The 17,537-nt window shown below is 40.1% G+C and overlaps 1 protein-coding gene across 1 annotated transcript in view; it reads left to right on the top strand.

The window, feature by feature from the left end:
* The window catches only part of adck1 (aarF domain containing kinase 1), a 399,982-nt gene that overhangs the window by 254,423 nt on the left and 128,022 nt on the right, over positions 1-17,537 (top strand). The window contains exons 6-7 of the mRNA XM_048600420.1: positions 2,036-2,194; positions 10,551-10,667. Of these exons, the coding sequence (XP_048456377.1) occupies positions 2,036-2,194; positions 10,551-10,667 (276 nt within the window). The remainder of the gene's footprint in view (positions 1-2,035; positions 2,195-10,550; positions 10,668-17,537) is intronic.

Here is a 17,537-nt window from a genome sequence, read left to right as displayed (position 1 = left end):
GGCCTGCTGTGTTCATCCAGCCCTGCACCTTGTTGTCTCTAACATGATTATGGTGTTGACAAGCCAGTTTCCATCGTCTTCTACATCCCATTATAATCACAAGTAAAACGCACTCAGCTTCTCAACACGTTTAAAAAATAGATACAATCATTGAAGAAGGCAATACAAACAACTGCAAAGAATTGTCCTGTTACACGTTGTCCCTTTCATTTTCCTAAGGGATTTCCACTGCATTAACTTCACCTTTACCACAAATAATCCTCTCGAAAGTGTGATGAAGGTTGAACGTTTAATATTATTTGTGTTCTAAAGTCAAGCCAGATAGATAATTGACTTTCACTTCTGTGAAGATAACTTGCACTTTTGAGGTGAGATATTACTTCTTTGTAGCAGTGGGTCAAAGCAGCACTTCCAAGAATCATTTGACTTGAGCTAAATGACTAGATAAGCTATTTAAAATATTTAGAAGCATAGAAAATAGAAGCAGGAGTAGGCTATTTGTTCCTTTGAGCCTGCCCTGTCACTCAATGTGATCATGGATGATCATCCAACCCCATACCCTATTCCCGCTTTATCCCTGTACCCTTTGATCCTTTTAGCCCTAAGAACTATATCCAATTCCTTCTTGAAAACTTTCATTTTTATTAGCCTCAACTGCTTTCTATAGCAGAGAATTCCACATGTTTTGCATTCTTTGGGTGATGAAATTTCTCCTCATCTCAGTCCTAATATATCCTTATATACATATATCCATTGGTTGTGATCCCTGGTACTCAATTTCCCAGTTATTGGGGACATCCTTCCTGCATTTACCCTGTCCAGTCCTATTAGAATTTTATAGATTTCTAAGAGATACTCCTCCATTCTGAAATAAGAATTTCTTTCTCTGAAATAAGAATTTCTTCCTCCGTTCTGAGAAAGGGTCACCAGACCTGAAACATTAACTCTGTTTTCTCCTTCACAGATGCTGCCAGACCTGCTGAGCTTTTCCAGCAACTTTGTTTTTGTTCTTTATCTGAGAGTTGTACAACTATGGAAACATCTGCCTCAGAAGGGAGGGTACATTGAATATTTTTTAAGGCAGGCATGGATGGGTTCTTATAGCTGAAGAAGGATCACTGGACTCGAAAAGTTAACTCTGCTTTCTCTCCATAGATGCTGCCAGACCTGCTAAGTTTCTCCAGTAATTTCTGTCTTTGTTTCAGATTTTCAGCATTCACAGTTCTGTTTTACACTACGGATAGATTCTTGTGAGCCATAGGGATCAAAGATTTTCTGGGATAGATGGGAATGTATAATTCGGAATGCAAACAGATCAACTATGTCCTTGCTGAATAACGATAGTTGGCTTGAGAACCTGAATGACCTGCTTCTGCTGCTATTTCCTATGTTCGGGGGCATAGTGTAAGGGCCAGGGGCTGACCATTGAAGAGTAAGATGGGAAGAAATTTCTTCATTCATAAAGTTGTAAATCTTTGGATTTGTGGATCTGTCCTGTGAATAAAGTTGTTGGATATATTCAAGATAGGGTTCTATATATGGGGCACTGAAGAAATTGAGAGATATGAGGATAGGGCAGGAAAATAGAATTGAAGGAGGTCAACCATGAGAAGGTTTAGTAGCAGAATTGACTTGAGATGTTGCTGCTGTTCTGTTTTTATGCTGTGTTTATTTATGTTGAGACATTAAGTGGAAATTCCTGCACATGCTCAGTGTCCAGGTCAATGTCACTTGGCAGCATGAAAAGCTCACAAGGTGATTTGATGAACAATAATGTTCAAGCTCCCCATTTTAAGTCTGTACAGTCCTTAAATGTTCTTGTATTTAGCCAATGAGGTGTGCAGTCATTTTGTGACGATGAGGAGAATCATCAATGACCACGGTCATGCACATTTCAGAATCAGTTCCATAAAAAGCCACAAAAGATGAAAGGTATCAAACAAGGGCAATGGGAAAGGGAGGTTTCTTTTAAGGGCATGTCATATTGTTGGATATGCAACACTGGCATCATAGTAATGCAGAGTTTTATTAACAGCTTCTGGTTCGGCTCGTGTCATGGATGTTTCCCGAATTCAGCTTTGCATGGCTGGTTGATGAAGCAAAGAAAAACATGCCGCTTGAACTGGACTTCTTGAAAGAGGGCCAAAATACAGAGAAAGTGGCCGACATGCTCAAGCACTTTCAGTTTCTTAAGGTACTCATCTTAAAACTTTGTTGACCAACCTAAATGTAGGTGGCATAAGACCATGAGAAATAGGAACAGGAGAGGGCTGTTCAGCCGCTCGACTCTGCTCCGCCATTTGCTGGGATCATGGCCGATCCGATATTCCGCACGTCCATTTTCCCTGTAGCTCTTGATTTTCCTGCAAAAATCTATCAATCTCACCCTTAAGTATACACAAGAACTCTGTCTCCATAGCTGTCTGTGGCAAGGAGTTCCAAAGACATTCTATCCTCTGAGAGAAGAAATTCCTTCTCATTTCAGTCTTAAATTGGCACCCCTTTATTCTGAGACCATGGCGTCTGGGCCTAGACTCTCCCATGACAAGAAACGTCCTTTCACCATTTACCCTGTTGTTGCAAAGTTGGGTGGAGTATTTGTGGATCGGAAGGCAGGATGTTAGAATTTGTTTGTAAATTGATAGGGAGAAAGATTGTGAGTTCCCATTAACAGATGATGTGCATTTACTAGGCTTAGAAATTTAAAAAAATGTCTGTGGGCACAGAGAGTTCCTGAAATTGAAACATTTGTATCAAAAGGCTGTATAGTTAGCAACCTAGGCAGCGGTCTTGTTTTGTTATTAAGGTGACAAGTTTGAATATCAGCCAATTAATTTAAACCAGGCACTTAGAGACTAAAAAAACAATTAAATTTAAATCTGATGGCTTTGACAACCTGGGACCATTCCGATTGGAAGTAATGGATAGCTCATCAAGGGTATAAAAGAAAAACGTATTTGAAAATTGGTTTGAGAGCAACTGCCATCTGTTAGAGTTAACAACCAGCAGGCCTAAAGAAAATAATCACTGGCTCTCACAGAAATCTCTAAGCTCTCTGAAAACCGTCATCTGACTAAAGGTACAGCAGCACTCTTAGCTAATATTCCTGACACAAGAATTTGATGGAGAAAGGCGTTCCTGACTGAAGAACAACAGAGAAGGCACCGAACATTCCAGAAGACATATCCTGGCTGTAATTTCGAGAACCTAAGTTTAAAGCTTTTGAAATTAATTTGGTTCATATAAGTGGAGTTTGTATCCATTGGAACAGCATACCATGAAAATTTTGTTTTATTTGGGAATAGTTAGTAGTTGAGGGGAATTGTTCAGTTTGTTAGTAGTCCTGTTAATTTGTTCACTGTTAGAGTTAGATAAATAAATTGTTACTTGTTGATTATAGAGTGACTGTCAGGACATCATTTCATTTAACCTCTCCTTTATAACAGAGTTGGGAGTGAGAGGCAGGTTACACCACTTTTCATACTTCCTTTAACAGATTATGAGGTAAGGTGACCTTCTCCAGATGTTTTGGTTTTAGTTATTCAGAGAGGGGTCGACCTCTGCTTCATAACAGATTTGGGGCTTGAGTCCAGGATCTGGCCAGTTCGTGTACGAGATCTGAATGGTTCTAAATGGATTTGGACAGATTTGAACAGATTTGGGATACGAAAGTTCCCAGCAGATTTAAACAGACCTGGGAATTAGTGTCCTAAATCTTTAAATAAAACGTAGGTGAGAAGTGGAATATCTGCTTAATTTTGGTTACTTGTCATTGGTTTTAGAGTTGGATAATAGATCGGCACAACATCGAGGGCTGAAGGGCCTGTACTGTGCTGTACTGTTCTATGTTCATCATTATAGAATCATAGAATCCTTACAGTGTGGAAACAGATCCTTTGGCCCAACAAGCCCACACCGACCCTTGGAGTATCCCACCCAGACCCATCCCGCTATAGCCCACCTAAGCTACGCATCCCTGAACACTAAGGGCAATTTAGCATGGCCAATCCACCTAACCTGCACATCTTTGGACTGTGAGAGGAAACTGGAGTACCCGGAGGAAACCCACGCAGACACGGGGAGAATGTGCAAACTCCACACAGTTCTTAAATCACAAGTGGGGGAAATGGCTCTTAACATTGCTAAAGAGGTTCTGGGGTTTGAGACTGCTTCCTAAATTTTGCCAAGAAAGTTTAGAAAGACAAAAGAAGGAAGCACTTTAGAATTAGCAAACAGGCTAGAAATGGGTTTAACTAAGGATAAAGGAAAGCTGAAATTGTAAAGGAATTAGTCAAGCATTTAGGTGTACCAGAGAAACAGGAAAGTGCAGTGGAGTTTGAAAAAGTTAAATTGCAAAGAAGATAACTGGATTTCGAGAGTGAAAGGGAATTGAAACAGTTTGAATTACAGTTACAAGCGGAGGAATGACAAAAAGAAAAAGAGAGTTTGAACTTTGAAAGTTGCAAATTAAACAGGTTGGTGACTTAAAATGATGAGAAGGAGAGTGATGATGAGCAGACCCATCGTAGCCAAAGACCTGATAGGGATATATACAAATATATCAAAACATTAGCAAAATTTGATGAAAAAGATGTACAAGCCTTTTTCATTGCCTTTGAGAAATTGGCTACCTGGATGAGCTGACCAGCGACCGTGTGAGTAATGTTAATTCAGACCAAGTTGGTAGGAAGGGCTAGTGGGGTGTTTGCAGTGCTGTCAGAGGAGGTGTCAAGAGAATATGAAGTAAAACAGGTTATGTTGAGTGTCTATGAATTGATACCAGAAGTATACAGGTAACGGCTCAGGAATATACGAAATGAACCAGGTCAGACTTATGATGAGTTTGAAAGAATTCAACGTAGCAACTTCAATAGATGGATGAGAGCATTAAAGATAGAAAGGCTATGTGAGGGTCTTAGTGAGATTATTCAAAACTTCACTTCCAGAAATGATAAGAACTCATGTTGAGGAACAGAAAGTTAAAACAGTGGGAAGAGGTGCAGAGATGGCAGATGAATGTGCATTAGTGCATAAATCGAAATCTAGCTTCCAACAGCGATTTCATTCCATGAGGGATAGAAATTAGGAAAAAGGGAGATCCTTGAATGGAAATGAACAGGTGAAAAAAGGAACCCCAGAGGGTGAAGAAGAGGTGAAAGCCTTCAGGTGTTTCCACTGTAATAGAGGGGTCACACAAAGTCACAGTGCTGGTGGATTAAGAGAGGCACTGGGAAAAAGGATGTGGTAAAAGAGGCCAAGGCAGTATGATTAGTTGACATAATGAAGGAAATCTCAGGAGAAGTCGAGGGGCTGCGGGTGAGTGCACACCCTTGTGATGGGCTGGATAGTACAATAGTGCCTGATCTCTTCAAAGACTTCACCTCTGTGGGTAAGGTTTACTCAGGTAGAACAAGGGGAGAGCGTAAAGAAGTTACAATATTGAGAGATGAAGACGATGTGAAGACGAAGGCCACCGAGGATTTTCCAAGACCATTCTCGAAGAAGGAGGTGCTATGATTTTTGGGACTGAGCGAATTCTACAGGCAGTTTGTACAAACCTTTAGTAATGTGGTGGCACCGCTGACAGATTTTTAAAGGAAGAACATGAAATGCCAGTGGATAGACCAGTGTCAAATTTAACTACCAAATTTAGCCACACCAAATTTCTTGAAACCCTTTAAAAGTCACCATTGACACAAGCGATGTAGGTATTGGAGCTTCGATGTTACAGGAGGATGATTGTGGAATTGAAAGGCTCATCCGTTATTTTTCAAAGAAACTCAGTATCTACCAGAAAAAAATATTCAACCATTGAAAAAGAGTTATTGAGTTTGGTACTGGCCATAAAACATTTTAATATTTATGTTGCAAACAATGTATCAGAGATGGTTATGTACACTGATCACAATCCTTTGACAGTTTTGGAAAGATTTAAAGATAAGAACACCGGACTATTTCGTTGGAGTCTTATGTACAAGCATTTAATTTCCAGATTGCACATCTTGCGGGTTGTGAAAATGTTATTGTGGATGCGTTATTGCAGTTTTAAAGGAAAATATGTGTATAAGGTAGAAATGGTAGTGTTCAATGTTATATGTATGTATATAGAATTAGTATGAAATGTGAAACTGTAGATTAATGACCAATGGATCTAGTAATAATGGTGTTAAGATTTAGAAAAAAAAAAGAAGCCATCTTTACATCATGATGGTGGGAGATGTTACGAAGTTGGGTACAGTACTTGTGGATTGGAAGGCTGGAGATTAGAATTTGTTTGTAAAATGATAGGGCAAAGAGTGTGTGGTCCCTTTAAAAGATGATGTGCTTTTTCTAGGCTGGAGATTAAAACAATGCTTGCAAACAACAGCAGGCACAGAGAATTCCTGAAATTGAAACATTTGTATCAAAGGCTGTATGGTTAACAACCCAGGCAACCAATTTGAGTATCAGCCAATTAATTTAAACCAGGTACTTAGAGACTAAAATAACAATTACATTTAAAATATGATGGTTTCGACAACCTAGGACTAATCCTATTATAAGAAATGGATAGGTCATCAAAGGTATAAAAGAAGTGGGTATTTGAAAATTGGTGAGAGATCAATTGCCACCTGTTAGAGTTAACAACCAGCAGCCTGAAAGAGAACATCACTGGCTCTCACAGAATTCTCTGAGCTCTCAGAAAACCATCATCTGACTAAAGGTACAGCGGCACTCTTAGCTAATATTCCTGACACAAGAATTTGATGGAGAAAGGCATTCCTGACTGAAGAACAGTGGAGAAGGCACCGAACATTCCAGAAGATGTATTCTGGCAGTAATTTCAAGAGTTTAAAGTTTTTTAAAATTAATTTGGTTTATATAAGTGGAATTTTGTATCTATTGGAACAAAATACTGTTAGAATTTTGTTTTATTTGGGAATAGTTAGTAGTTAAGGGGGAATTGTTTGGTTTGTTAGTCGTTCTGTTAATTTGCCAACTGTTAGTGTTAGATAAATAAATTGTTACTTGTTGATTATAGAGTGACTGTCAGGACTTCATTTCATTTAACCTCCCCTTTACAACAGAGTTGGGAGTGAGAGGCAGGTTACACCACTTTTCACACTTGTTTTAACAGATTATGAGGCGAGGCAAGCTTCTCAAGGTCTTCGTTATTTAGAGAGGGGAGTTCGATCTCTGCTTCATAGCACTGTTGAACCCCTTAACAATCCGAGATGTTTCAGTGAGGTCTTCTCTCACTGTTCTCTACTGCAGAAAGTAGAGTCCCAACCTGTTTAGCCTTTGTTCATTAGGCAGTCCCTTCATTATCAGGATCGTCCTAGTGAACCTTCTCTGAACTGCTTCTAATGAAATGACAGCTTTCCTCAAATAAGGGGACCAGAAATGATCATAGTACTCCAAGTGTGGTCTCGCCAGTGTCTTGTAGAGTTGTGTAAGATTTCCCTACTTTTACACTCCACCCCCTTGAAATAAGCACCAACATTCTATCATCCTTCCTGATTACCTGCTGCACCTGTGTGCTAGCAATCTGTGTTTCATGCAGAAGTCCCTTCCAAGTGCATTTGTGTTGCAGCTTTCTGAATTTCTCCATTTTTCTGAGATTTTCTCCATTTAAATAATACACTGTTCATGAATTGGGAAATGTTCTGTCATCCACAAAGGCTTTTTAAAATTTATATAAAATACTACTTAACTGGATTGCCATGTTCGTGTCCTAACTGTGAAACTAAGCCATTTGTTGTTCGAGTCTCTGAAGTTAAAACAGCAACTGATTAGTGGTGAAGTTGTGCTGTGCAGGACAGGCTTTTTGTTTTGTGTGTTCATTGGGCGTGAGCATTACTGGGTATGCCAGCATTTATTGCCCCTCTCAAATTACCCAGAGGGTAGTTAAGAATCGACGAAATTACGATGGGTCTGGAATCACATATAGGCCACAGCGGGAAAGGATGGCAGATTTCCTTCCTGTAAGGACATTAGCAAACCAGATGGATTTTATGAAAATTGGAAGTGGATACATGGTCACCATGAGGCCTTGTGGGATTCAGAGTCCCTGGAACTTTATCTTGGGGTTCTGGATTGCTTATGCAGATTGTGTTTTGTTACATGTTCATGCATATAGAAATCAGAAGGGTGAGGAAATGAATGCAGTTGCTGGAGAGCTGATGTGATCTCATTGGGAGCAGTTCTGATGGAAGTGGGACTGGTGCTGGGCCAAATGGATTGCATCTGAAGTAACTTGTCAGAGTGGTTTACTCGTGCTGTTGACAAGGGTTTAAACTAACTTGACAGGGGGATGGGAATCAGAAAGTACTATTAAAAGGGAGTAACACGGTCCACACTTAATTAGAAAAGACTGATAGCACGACAGTCAAAAATAGTAAAGCCAGAGTAAGAGGGAGAGCTGTAAGGTCTTAATTAGGCCTGTAGACCATGTATGTAAATGCATCACGTGTGGTAAATCAGACTGATTACCTGCAGGCACAAATAACAACTTGTGGTCTGATATCAAGGCTAGAAACCTGGCTACAAAATGGACTTCACTAGGAACTGTATAATCCTGTTCTAGACGGATCAGGAATAAAGGAGCTGGGGCTCCTTGGGGCTTCTGGGTCTGCGGAGACTGTTACTGTGTGGGAGAGAGAGAAAATATATACACTGCCCAGAGGAGGGGGGTTGGCTGGAGGTGAGGCAAATGGTCTCCTATGCAATAACAGTTCTTAAAGTAGGCAAATTGGTTCTGTTCAGCCTCCAAGGGCTATTGTATCACCCGTAGACTATTGAATGAACCTGAATTTCATCTTTTTATTCAAAGTGACTCTGTTTGATAATTATTTCAAATTTTAGAATTGAGATTTAGTAACGTAGTTTTTAGCACAATCTCTCTATTCCCAGCAGTTTTCCCACATCTTTCCCATTATATCTTTTGATTGTCATTCCTGAACTTCAGTTGATCTCAAAGCCTCTTACCTTATGTGAGGTCCTGTTGGCCACTTGGTTTGGAGCCATTTTATGAATGTGGATAACTCTTTACAATCACTTTTTGTCTTATTGTCTGTCGGTATGAAGCTGGGAATGGGTTTTTCTGATGACTTCCTTTTTAAACTTTTTACTTCCTTTTTGTATGGCTTTTCTGGATACACCTAATTCCCGAGTTTTTGGTTTCACTAACTTCAGTTTCGGGCTCTATATGGTCTTTGCTTCCACGCCACATTGCCCCGGCCATTGAGCCATAGAAAGTTTACAGCACAGAAAAGGACTATTCAAATTATTGTGTCTGTAAAAGCCATAAAGGTTTGCCACCCATTCAAATCCCACCACCCATCACCCCCAGCCTTGCAGGCTGCAGCACTTCAAGTGCAGATCCAAGCACCTTATGAACGATTTGAGGATTTGTGGTTCTATCATCAAACTGCATAATGAGTTCCAAACACTCACCACCCTCTGGGTGAAAAAAATTTTCCTCATGTCCCCTTTAAACTGCCTTATATCTGTGCCCTCTGGTATGTAACCTCTCCATAAGGATAAACAGGTCTTTCTTGTCTATTCTATTCTAGCCTCCCATAATTTTACACACCGAATTTAAGTCACCCTGAGCCTTGTCTTTTCTGAGGAAAACAACGCTAACTTATCCATTCTTTCGTGATAGCTGTAGTTTTCAAGCCCTGGCAACATTGCCACAAAGATATGGACTCTCTCCAACTATATCCACAATTCCAGGTGTGTCTTAACCGACATGTTGTACAGTTCCAGAATCAAATCCCTGTTTGGGTATTCTATAGCTCATCCAATAAGGGAAAGCATTCCATTGTACATTCCTTGCCACCTCATTCACCTGCCCTGCCATCTTCAAGTACCTGTGGACATGCACTCCAAGATTTCTCACATCCTCTACCCTTCTCAATATCCACTCATTTATTATGTATTTTCTTGCTTTATTTTCTCTTCCCTGGATGTAAATTCACTTGCATTTCTCCAAACTGAATTCCATTTGCCACTTGTCTGCCCGCTCAACCAAACCCATTGATATAGTTCTGGAGTCAACAGCCATTTTCTTCATTATAAGGCATATGACCTATTGTAATCTGCATATTTCCCAGTCATGACACTCACATTTAATTCCAGATCAATAATAATTAATAAACTGTGAGGGACCCAACACTGAACTCTATGGGACAATATTAGAAATTGCTTTGTATTTCCAAAAATGCCCATCAACCACGATCTTCTGTTTTCTGTCAATGTGCCAATTTTGGAACCAACTTACTGCATTTTCCAGTATCCCAGAGGCTTATCCTTTTCTGACCAGTGCCAGTGAGGCACATCCCACTTGCACCCAGCTCTCATTCTGTATAAACAAGACTTGCAGATAACCACTTTCTACACATTAATATAAAGACATTTGATAGCATTGAATTATGCTGCTTCTGTGACAACTTGCATTAATAAAGTCAAATGCCAATATTTCAGGAGCTATACTAATCTCTTGTTTGTCATCTGAATTCCAAGAGAGATGCTTTAATGTTAATCTGTCTTGTGCTTCACTCCCAAAGGTCCCTAAAATTCATTGGGAACTGTCAACCAGTCGTGTTCTGACCATGGAGTTTATGGAAGGTGGTCAGGTAAATGACAGAGAATACATGAAGAAAAATGACATTGACGTCAATAAGGTAAGGACTGGTTGGCTCACATAGTTTGAAGGGAGGAGATTTGATCTGGTTAGTCTTGTTTTCTAGAATTAATCATGGAGATTATTAGCTTATATTTGCTCTATACTGTCCCAGATGATTGTGGAGCTTAATGTGTATTTAACAGTAGGCGTTCTGCATTATTCTTTCTGCTCTTCTTCCTGTTGTGGGTGAACAGAAATGATCCCCTATTCATCTTTCAAACATTGAATGGAGAGGATCAGAAATTTATTTATGTTGTTTTTTTTTTCAAAATATTCTTCCCTCCTTCTGAATCTGTTTAATGCAAAGAGAAACACATTTTTATAGGGAGCTCAGAGCCACATTTAAGTGTACGGGTGACCATTGAGACCCATAGACATTTTCACCAGACATTCTCCAATGTGCTTGTGTTATATGTGTAGTTCTGCACAGGAACAAGTAATTCGTAAGATCTATCCCAGAGCATGTTTGTGCAACAATTAGGCATACTGATCTTTTTGCATTGACGTAGCACCTTGCATGCAGTAAAATATACTGAGGCACTTCACCAGAACATGATTGGGCATAATTCAAAACCAAGCCATGGAAAGATTAAGTGGCTAAAAGCAAGGCCAAATGGTATTAAGGAGCATTTAAAGGAGCAGAGAGAAGGAGTGAGCCGAGAGGTATCGATGGCCAAAAGCCATTTTGTTCTTTATCGACACTTGCTACATCTGAATGTAGCCCATGCTTCAAACATGAAGCGTCTTGGAATTGTTTTTGGTGTGTAAAATAAATTTATTGTTTGGTTCCATTTGCATCACCATATTTAGTGTTTAGCACAAAGAACAAACCACTTGAAGGACTTGTTCCACCACCTGCACTAGGCTGGAAATCCTGGCAGGAGTTCCAGGAATGGAGATAAGTTCCCTGCCATCTTAAGAAAAGGTTAACCTTCAATGGGCAGGTATAAAGATTCCTATCCCTGGTTGAGTGTATTACTGTGGTTTTCATCACATGACCTCCTGTCTCCAACTGCATTGTGAGTGGATAAATGTGGAGCTGGAAAAGCACAGCATTCAGACAGCATCCGAGGAGCAGGGAAGTCAATGTTCCGGCTGTTTAACCTGCTGTGCTTTTCCAGTTCCACGTTTATTGACTTTAGCTTCCAGCATCTGCAGTCCTCACTGTCTGCCTTATGAGTGGCATGTTAATTATATTGTTCAGATACAGAAGTGATTTTAATTTTACTTTTAATTAATTGCATTTTAATTAAGTATCTGGACCCCTTTAAGAGAGTCTGTTGGAATATGGATATAGCATGTAGGGAGCAGCAATTTTTAATGCTGCATTTGGCAGGAAATGTTTTAGTGTCTGGTCTTGTGATTCAATTGGCTTGGGAATGAATTAACATGCCTTCCCACAATTGATCACCAAACATGGGCATTTTTGCATTATCTCCTGCCTGTTTTGTCTCACTGGAAAGCAGAAATGGATCTTCATGGGATGAATTTTGACTGACAGTCAAATTGCCTTTTTAACTCTTTGCAATTTTTTTGTAATTGATATACGGAAACCTTTGCTCACTGTCCCAGTGAATTTTCTCATGAAGTATCTTACAACAGAGCCCTGAAGGTTGATTTCTGGGGACTTCTGGAGACTTCAGACCAATTCTGGAGGGTTGACAACTTTAAGCAGAACTTTGTTTGATGAGGGAATGAGGTTGCTTCAGCGTTAGAATTCACATTTACTTTGCACCCATAATAGGGTAAGAAAGTTATATCGTGAAAATGACTTAGACCCTTCTTCTGTTAAAGACCCCCCAGATACATATTTAAAGTTCATGATTCAAAATTTATTTGTCTGCTTCTGAGGTTCACGTGTGAATTTTTGTGATGTTCTCCAAAATCCTCAATTAGGTCACAAACTACCAACCAATGCCTCACATCCAACATTGAATTTATAATATCCTACAGGTCCGAATAAGTCAGGGGGTTAGTTCTTAGTTCTTATGCTACTGGGTTAGTAATGCACAGGTCTAGATTAGTGATCCAGGCAATGTTGGCTCAAATCCCACCGTGGCAAATTAAAGATTTGAAGTAAAAGTAGAAAATGTTGGAAATACTAAGCAGGACAGGCTGCATCTCTGGAGAGAATCAGAGATAATATTTCAGGTTAATCAACATTTATCACGACATGAAACTTTGAATTTAGTTTAAAAGTGGGAATTAAATAATAATTAGTGTCAGTAAAATTGACCATTTTGCCCCTCTCCCCAAACGTTGCCATCTTCCTATATTGCACCATCAACATCCTGGTGATCACCATAGACCAGAAAGTTAACTCGACCAGTCATAATGTAATATGTTCGAAGTGCCCAGAGGTTGGATATCCTGTAGCATGCTCTAAAGCCATTCCAACGTTAATGAGGCACAAGTCAGGAGTGTGTTAGAATATTTCCTTCGGTTTAGAGGAGTACAGCTCCACCAACTTTTGAGAAACTCAGTACAAACTAGTACAAAACAGTCCTCTTGTTTGCTGAACCTTTCACCAATTTAAATGTACACACCCTGCACCACAAGCTCAATGTGGCTTCAATGTGTATTTTGCACAAGATCTTCTCCAACAAAATAAAAACTGAAAGAACTGTGGATACTGTAAATTAGGAGCAAAAACAGAAGTTAGTGGAAAAGTTCAGCAGGTCTGGCAGCATCTGTGAAGATAAAATCAGAGTTAACGTTTTGAGTCCAATGACGTTTCCTCAGAACATTGCTCCCCTACAACTCTCCTGACAGCAACTTCCAAATCTGCCACCTCTACCACCGAGAAGGACAAAGGCACAGGTCTTTGGAATTTGGTATTTCCTTCAAGTTCTTTTCCAAATTACGCTCATCCCAGCTTCGAATTATATTGCCCATCCTTTATTTTTGCTGGGTTAAGAACACAGAAATTGAGTATTGTTGAAAAACTACACATTCTGTCAAAGCTTTTCCTGTTGCACTCAACAATACAATTCACTGGAATTATCATTTAGACTGTATGATTAGCTGATGTTTAATTGGTAGCGGTTTAGCCATGGTGAATGTGCCAATTACATGGTGACTGACAGTGAACGTCCTCGTTATGTTTAAATTTTAAACCAGGCAAATAGACTCTGATTGGTCAAGACATCGCCATGAGAAATGATCTAAAGGATGCTTATCATTTTTTTGTTCTGTCAAGAACGTTGCCCTGTGTATTAATATATGTGCTTTCCAGCACATGCAAGTGTTCCACGATGTGAGCCTGCCTGACATTCCGATATTGTTTGTCAGCCAGGGATGATTGTAGCCTCGCTGATATTCGAGAAACACAGCCTAGCACCAAGCAATCTTGGTTGCTACTCCATTCACCATTCAAACACGCACTGCCTACACCACCACTCAATAAGGCTTCAGTATGTACCATGTACAAAATGCTCTCCAGTAACTGTGTTGACAGCACCTTCCAAATCTACAACCTCTACCAATTAGAAGGACATAGAAATCCTTATCTAATAGTATGGTGGGTACACCTGCTTCAGATGGACTGCAGTGGTTCAGAAGGCAGCTTGCACCTCACCAAGGACAAGTAGGAGTCAGTGATAAGTGTTGGCCTCTCCAGTGTGCCCATATCCTGTGGACGAATGAATTTTTAATAAAAAGTTATCAAGTTGATGTAGCTGTAAAAATCCAACTAGTTGACTAATGTCCCTTTTAGGAAGGAAGCCTGCTATCTTTGCCCAGCCTGAATTGTATCTGACTCATAAAGCATCTCATTTGACACTTAAATGCTCAGTGAAATGACCCAGCAAGTTGCTCAACGATATTGAATCACTGAAGACAAGGGAAACTATTGGAGAAAATGGTGAAGAAGAAAGTTAATCTCCATTTAGAGAGGCGCAGATAGATCAGAGCACGTTAACATGGCTTTGTCAGGGGGAGGTCATGCTTAATAAGTCTGGTGGAATTTTTGAGGAGATGACCAAGTGTTTGGATGAGGGTAGGGCTGTTGATGTAATTTATATGGATTTCAGCAAGGCCTTTGACAAGATCCTACATGGAAACTAATAACAAAGGTAAAGTCTGATGGGATCCAGGATAACTTGGCAAGTTGGATCCAAATTTGGCTTAGTGACAGGAGACAGAGGGTGATGGTGGAAGGTCGTTTGTGTGACTGGAGCCTGGTGTGCAGTGGTGTACCCAGGAATCAGTTTTGGGTCCCTTATTGTTTGAGATTCAGAAAAGATATAGATGAATATGGAGTGGAGGAGACTGATGATAAATAAGTTTGCAGATGACAGTGAGGAGGAAGGTGTTAGGTCACAGGAGGAATTAATGGATTGCCAGATTGCTAGATCAGTGACAAATGGAATTCAACCCTGATAAATGTGAGGTGATGCACTTTGGAAGAAGGAACAAGTCAAGGGAGTACTCAATGAATGACAAAGCACAAGGAAGCTCTGAGGAACTTGTCCACATATCCCGAAGGAGAAAGGATAGGTTTCTAGGGTTTTTAAGAAGACAAATGGGACATTTGCCATTATCCATCATGGCATAGGTTATAAGAGCAGGGAGGTCATGTTGGAGCTGTACAGAACTTCGGTTAGGCCACTGCTGGAGTGCTGTGTGCAATTCTGGTCACTGCCCTAGAGGAATGATGTGATTGCACTGGAGAAGGTGCAAAGGAGATTAACCAGGATGTCGCCAGGATGAAGCAGTTCAGCAACGAAGGGAGACTGGATAAGCTCGGGTTGTTTCCTTTTGAGCAGCGAAGCGAAGATTGAGGAGGACCTGATACAATTGCATAAGATTCTGAGCGACGTGGACAGGTTTAATAGAAATCAGCTGTTCCCTTTAATCAAGGATCAATAACATGGGAGCATAATTTTAAAGTGGGAGGCAGGAGGTTTAGTGGGGATTGAGGAAAATCTTTTTTGACCAGAGGGTGGTGGGGGAGATTGGCATGCACTGCCTGGGAAGGTAGTTGAGGCAGGAAACCTCACAACCTTTAAAATGTACCTGAATGAGCACTTGAACATCGTAACATTCAAAGCTATGGGCCTAGAGTTGGAAAGTGGGACTAGTGTAGGTAGTGGTATATTTTTGGCAGGATAAGCTCATGGTGGTACATGGGCCAAAGGGTTTCTTCTGTACTGTATGATTCAATGACACTACTTGTCATAGAATCTAGGGATGGGCAATAGCTACATACTGACTAGCCATCCCGTGCAGTGCAGTTTAAAACACGTAATTGTTTCATTCAATTCCCATTCTACTCACTGCGTGGAAGGAAGAGACTCATGTCACATGATCAAGAAGGATCTGCCCAGCAGCCAGTGCAGGACTAAATGTTTTTTTTTATTATTTAGATGTACTACACTAGAATAATAAATTTCCTTTAATCCTTTTAGTGAAGGAGACACTCTCTTACTTGTAAGTGCATCTAACAAGATTCCACGTGCAATTAGTGTGCATCAATGTGAATTCAACTTGACATCCCCAACCAATATCTAAGATAGTAGCTGTTTGGTTAATACAAAGTGTGTATAATTTAGCAGGCAGATTATAATCTGCTGCTACAGCTTCCCAGGTTTATTTTGCAAATACGATTTCATTTCAGGAAGAGCAGGTAGGAGTCAGATGGATTTAATCCATTCAATTTTCATAGATTTCATCCCAGATGCCATTCAGTTAGCATATAAATTGACCTCAGAGCATTTTGACTGTTTGCAGAATTTACATTGTATATGAATATGGCTGTCAGTTTTAATTTTAAACGACCGTTTCTGTTGTTTTCAATGGATTTGTCATTAGCTTTAGACAAATAAATGTTGAGGTTACTATTGACCATATCAGTCAGTGAGTATTCTAGGAACAGATTTCAGCCTTATAAAAAATAAATGGCTTTATACTGTTGTTAATTTATTGGACAGGAAAAATCTTATGACTGTGTTAAAAGTTTTAAAAAATACTCATATATTTAAATAGCACATTTTGCAACCTCAAGACATGCTACAATTCTTGACAGGCAATTATTCTTTTCCTTTAAAATGTAATCACTGTTGCAATGTAAGAAACTTAGCAGCCAATATACGGATGAACAGCAACAACAGCATTGTTCTGTTTATATTTTCTGTCACATTTTACTTTTTATTTGCCTCTTCACAACCCTGCATCTCTGGTCTCTCATTTCATTTTGATTTTTTAAACTTCCCATTAGTTAAACCCTCCTGTCACGAACTAATTTAAAGGCTTATCTACAACCATAGTTGTATTATTCGTCAGGACACTGATACCAGCATTGTTCAGATGAAGCCCATCCCAAAGAAACAGTACTGGGGTCAGTGCCCTATGAATTGGAAGAGATTTCTCCCACACCAATCTCTGAGCTATGCATTCACTTCTCTAATCTAAGTTACCGTGTGCTAATTTGTATGTGTCTCAGGTAGTAATTCATATTTGTGATTCTGCTTTCCGTGGAAGTTTCTCTCCATGAGCTCAAATTTGCCTCATTACATATGTACCTATGGCAGCCCATTCATCGACTTCTCCCGCTCACCTCAGACAGAAGTACCTGCTGCTGCTGGACCTCCCAGGATTCCTGGTGCTGGCCATATTTTTAAAGCTCGGCTGTGCACCGAGTCAAGCCCTGACAGCCTGCAGCTGCCCTGCACAGTTAATTTTAATTGCCTGCGCATGTCAGACAGAGGGCAATTGGCAGCTCGCTTTGCCGATGGAGACCAAGGGGCACATGTGGTCGCTGCCCATGGAGTGTGTTCTAAAATGACTGACGGAGATATGGAGTATGAAGCAGAGAGCTAAAACCCCCAGGTGCCTGCTGTGACTTTCATGTCAGGAATTGTCACCGTAT

The sequence above is a fragment of the Rhincodon typus genome, chromosome 8 (genome assembly GCF_021869965.1).
Source record: "Rhincodon typus isolate 14 chromosome 8, sRhiTyp1.1, whole genome shotgun sequence".
Lineage (NCBI taxonomy): Eukaryota > Metazoa > Chordata > Chondrichthyes > Orectolobiformes > Rhincodontidae > Rhincodon > Rhincodon typus.
Note: the sequence above shows the minus strand (reverse complement) of the source record. Positions and strands in the feature narration are given on the sequence as shown.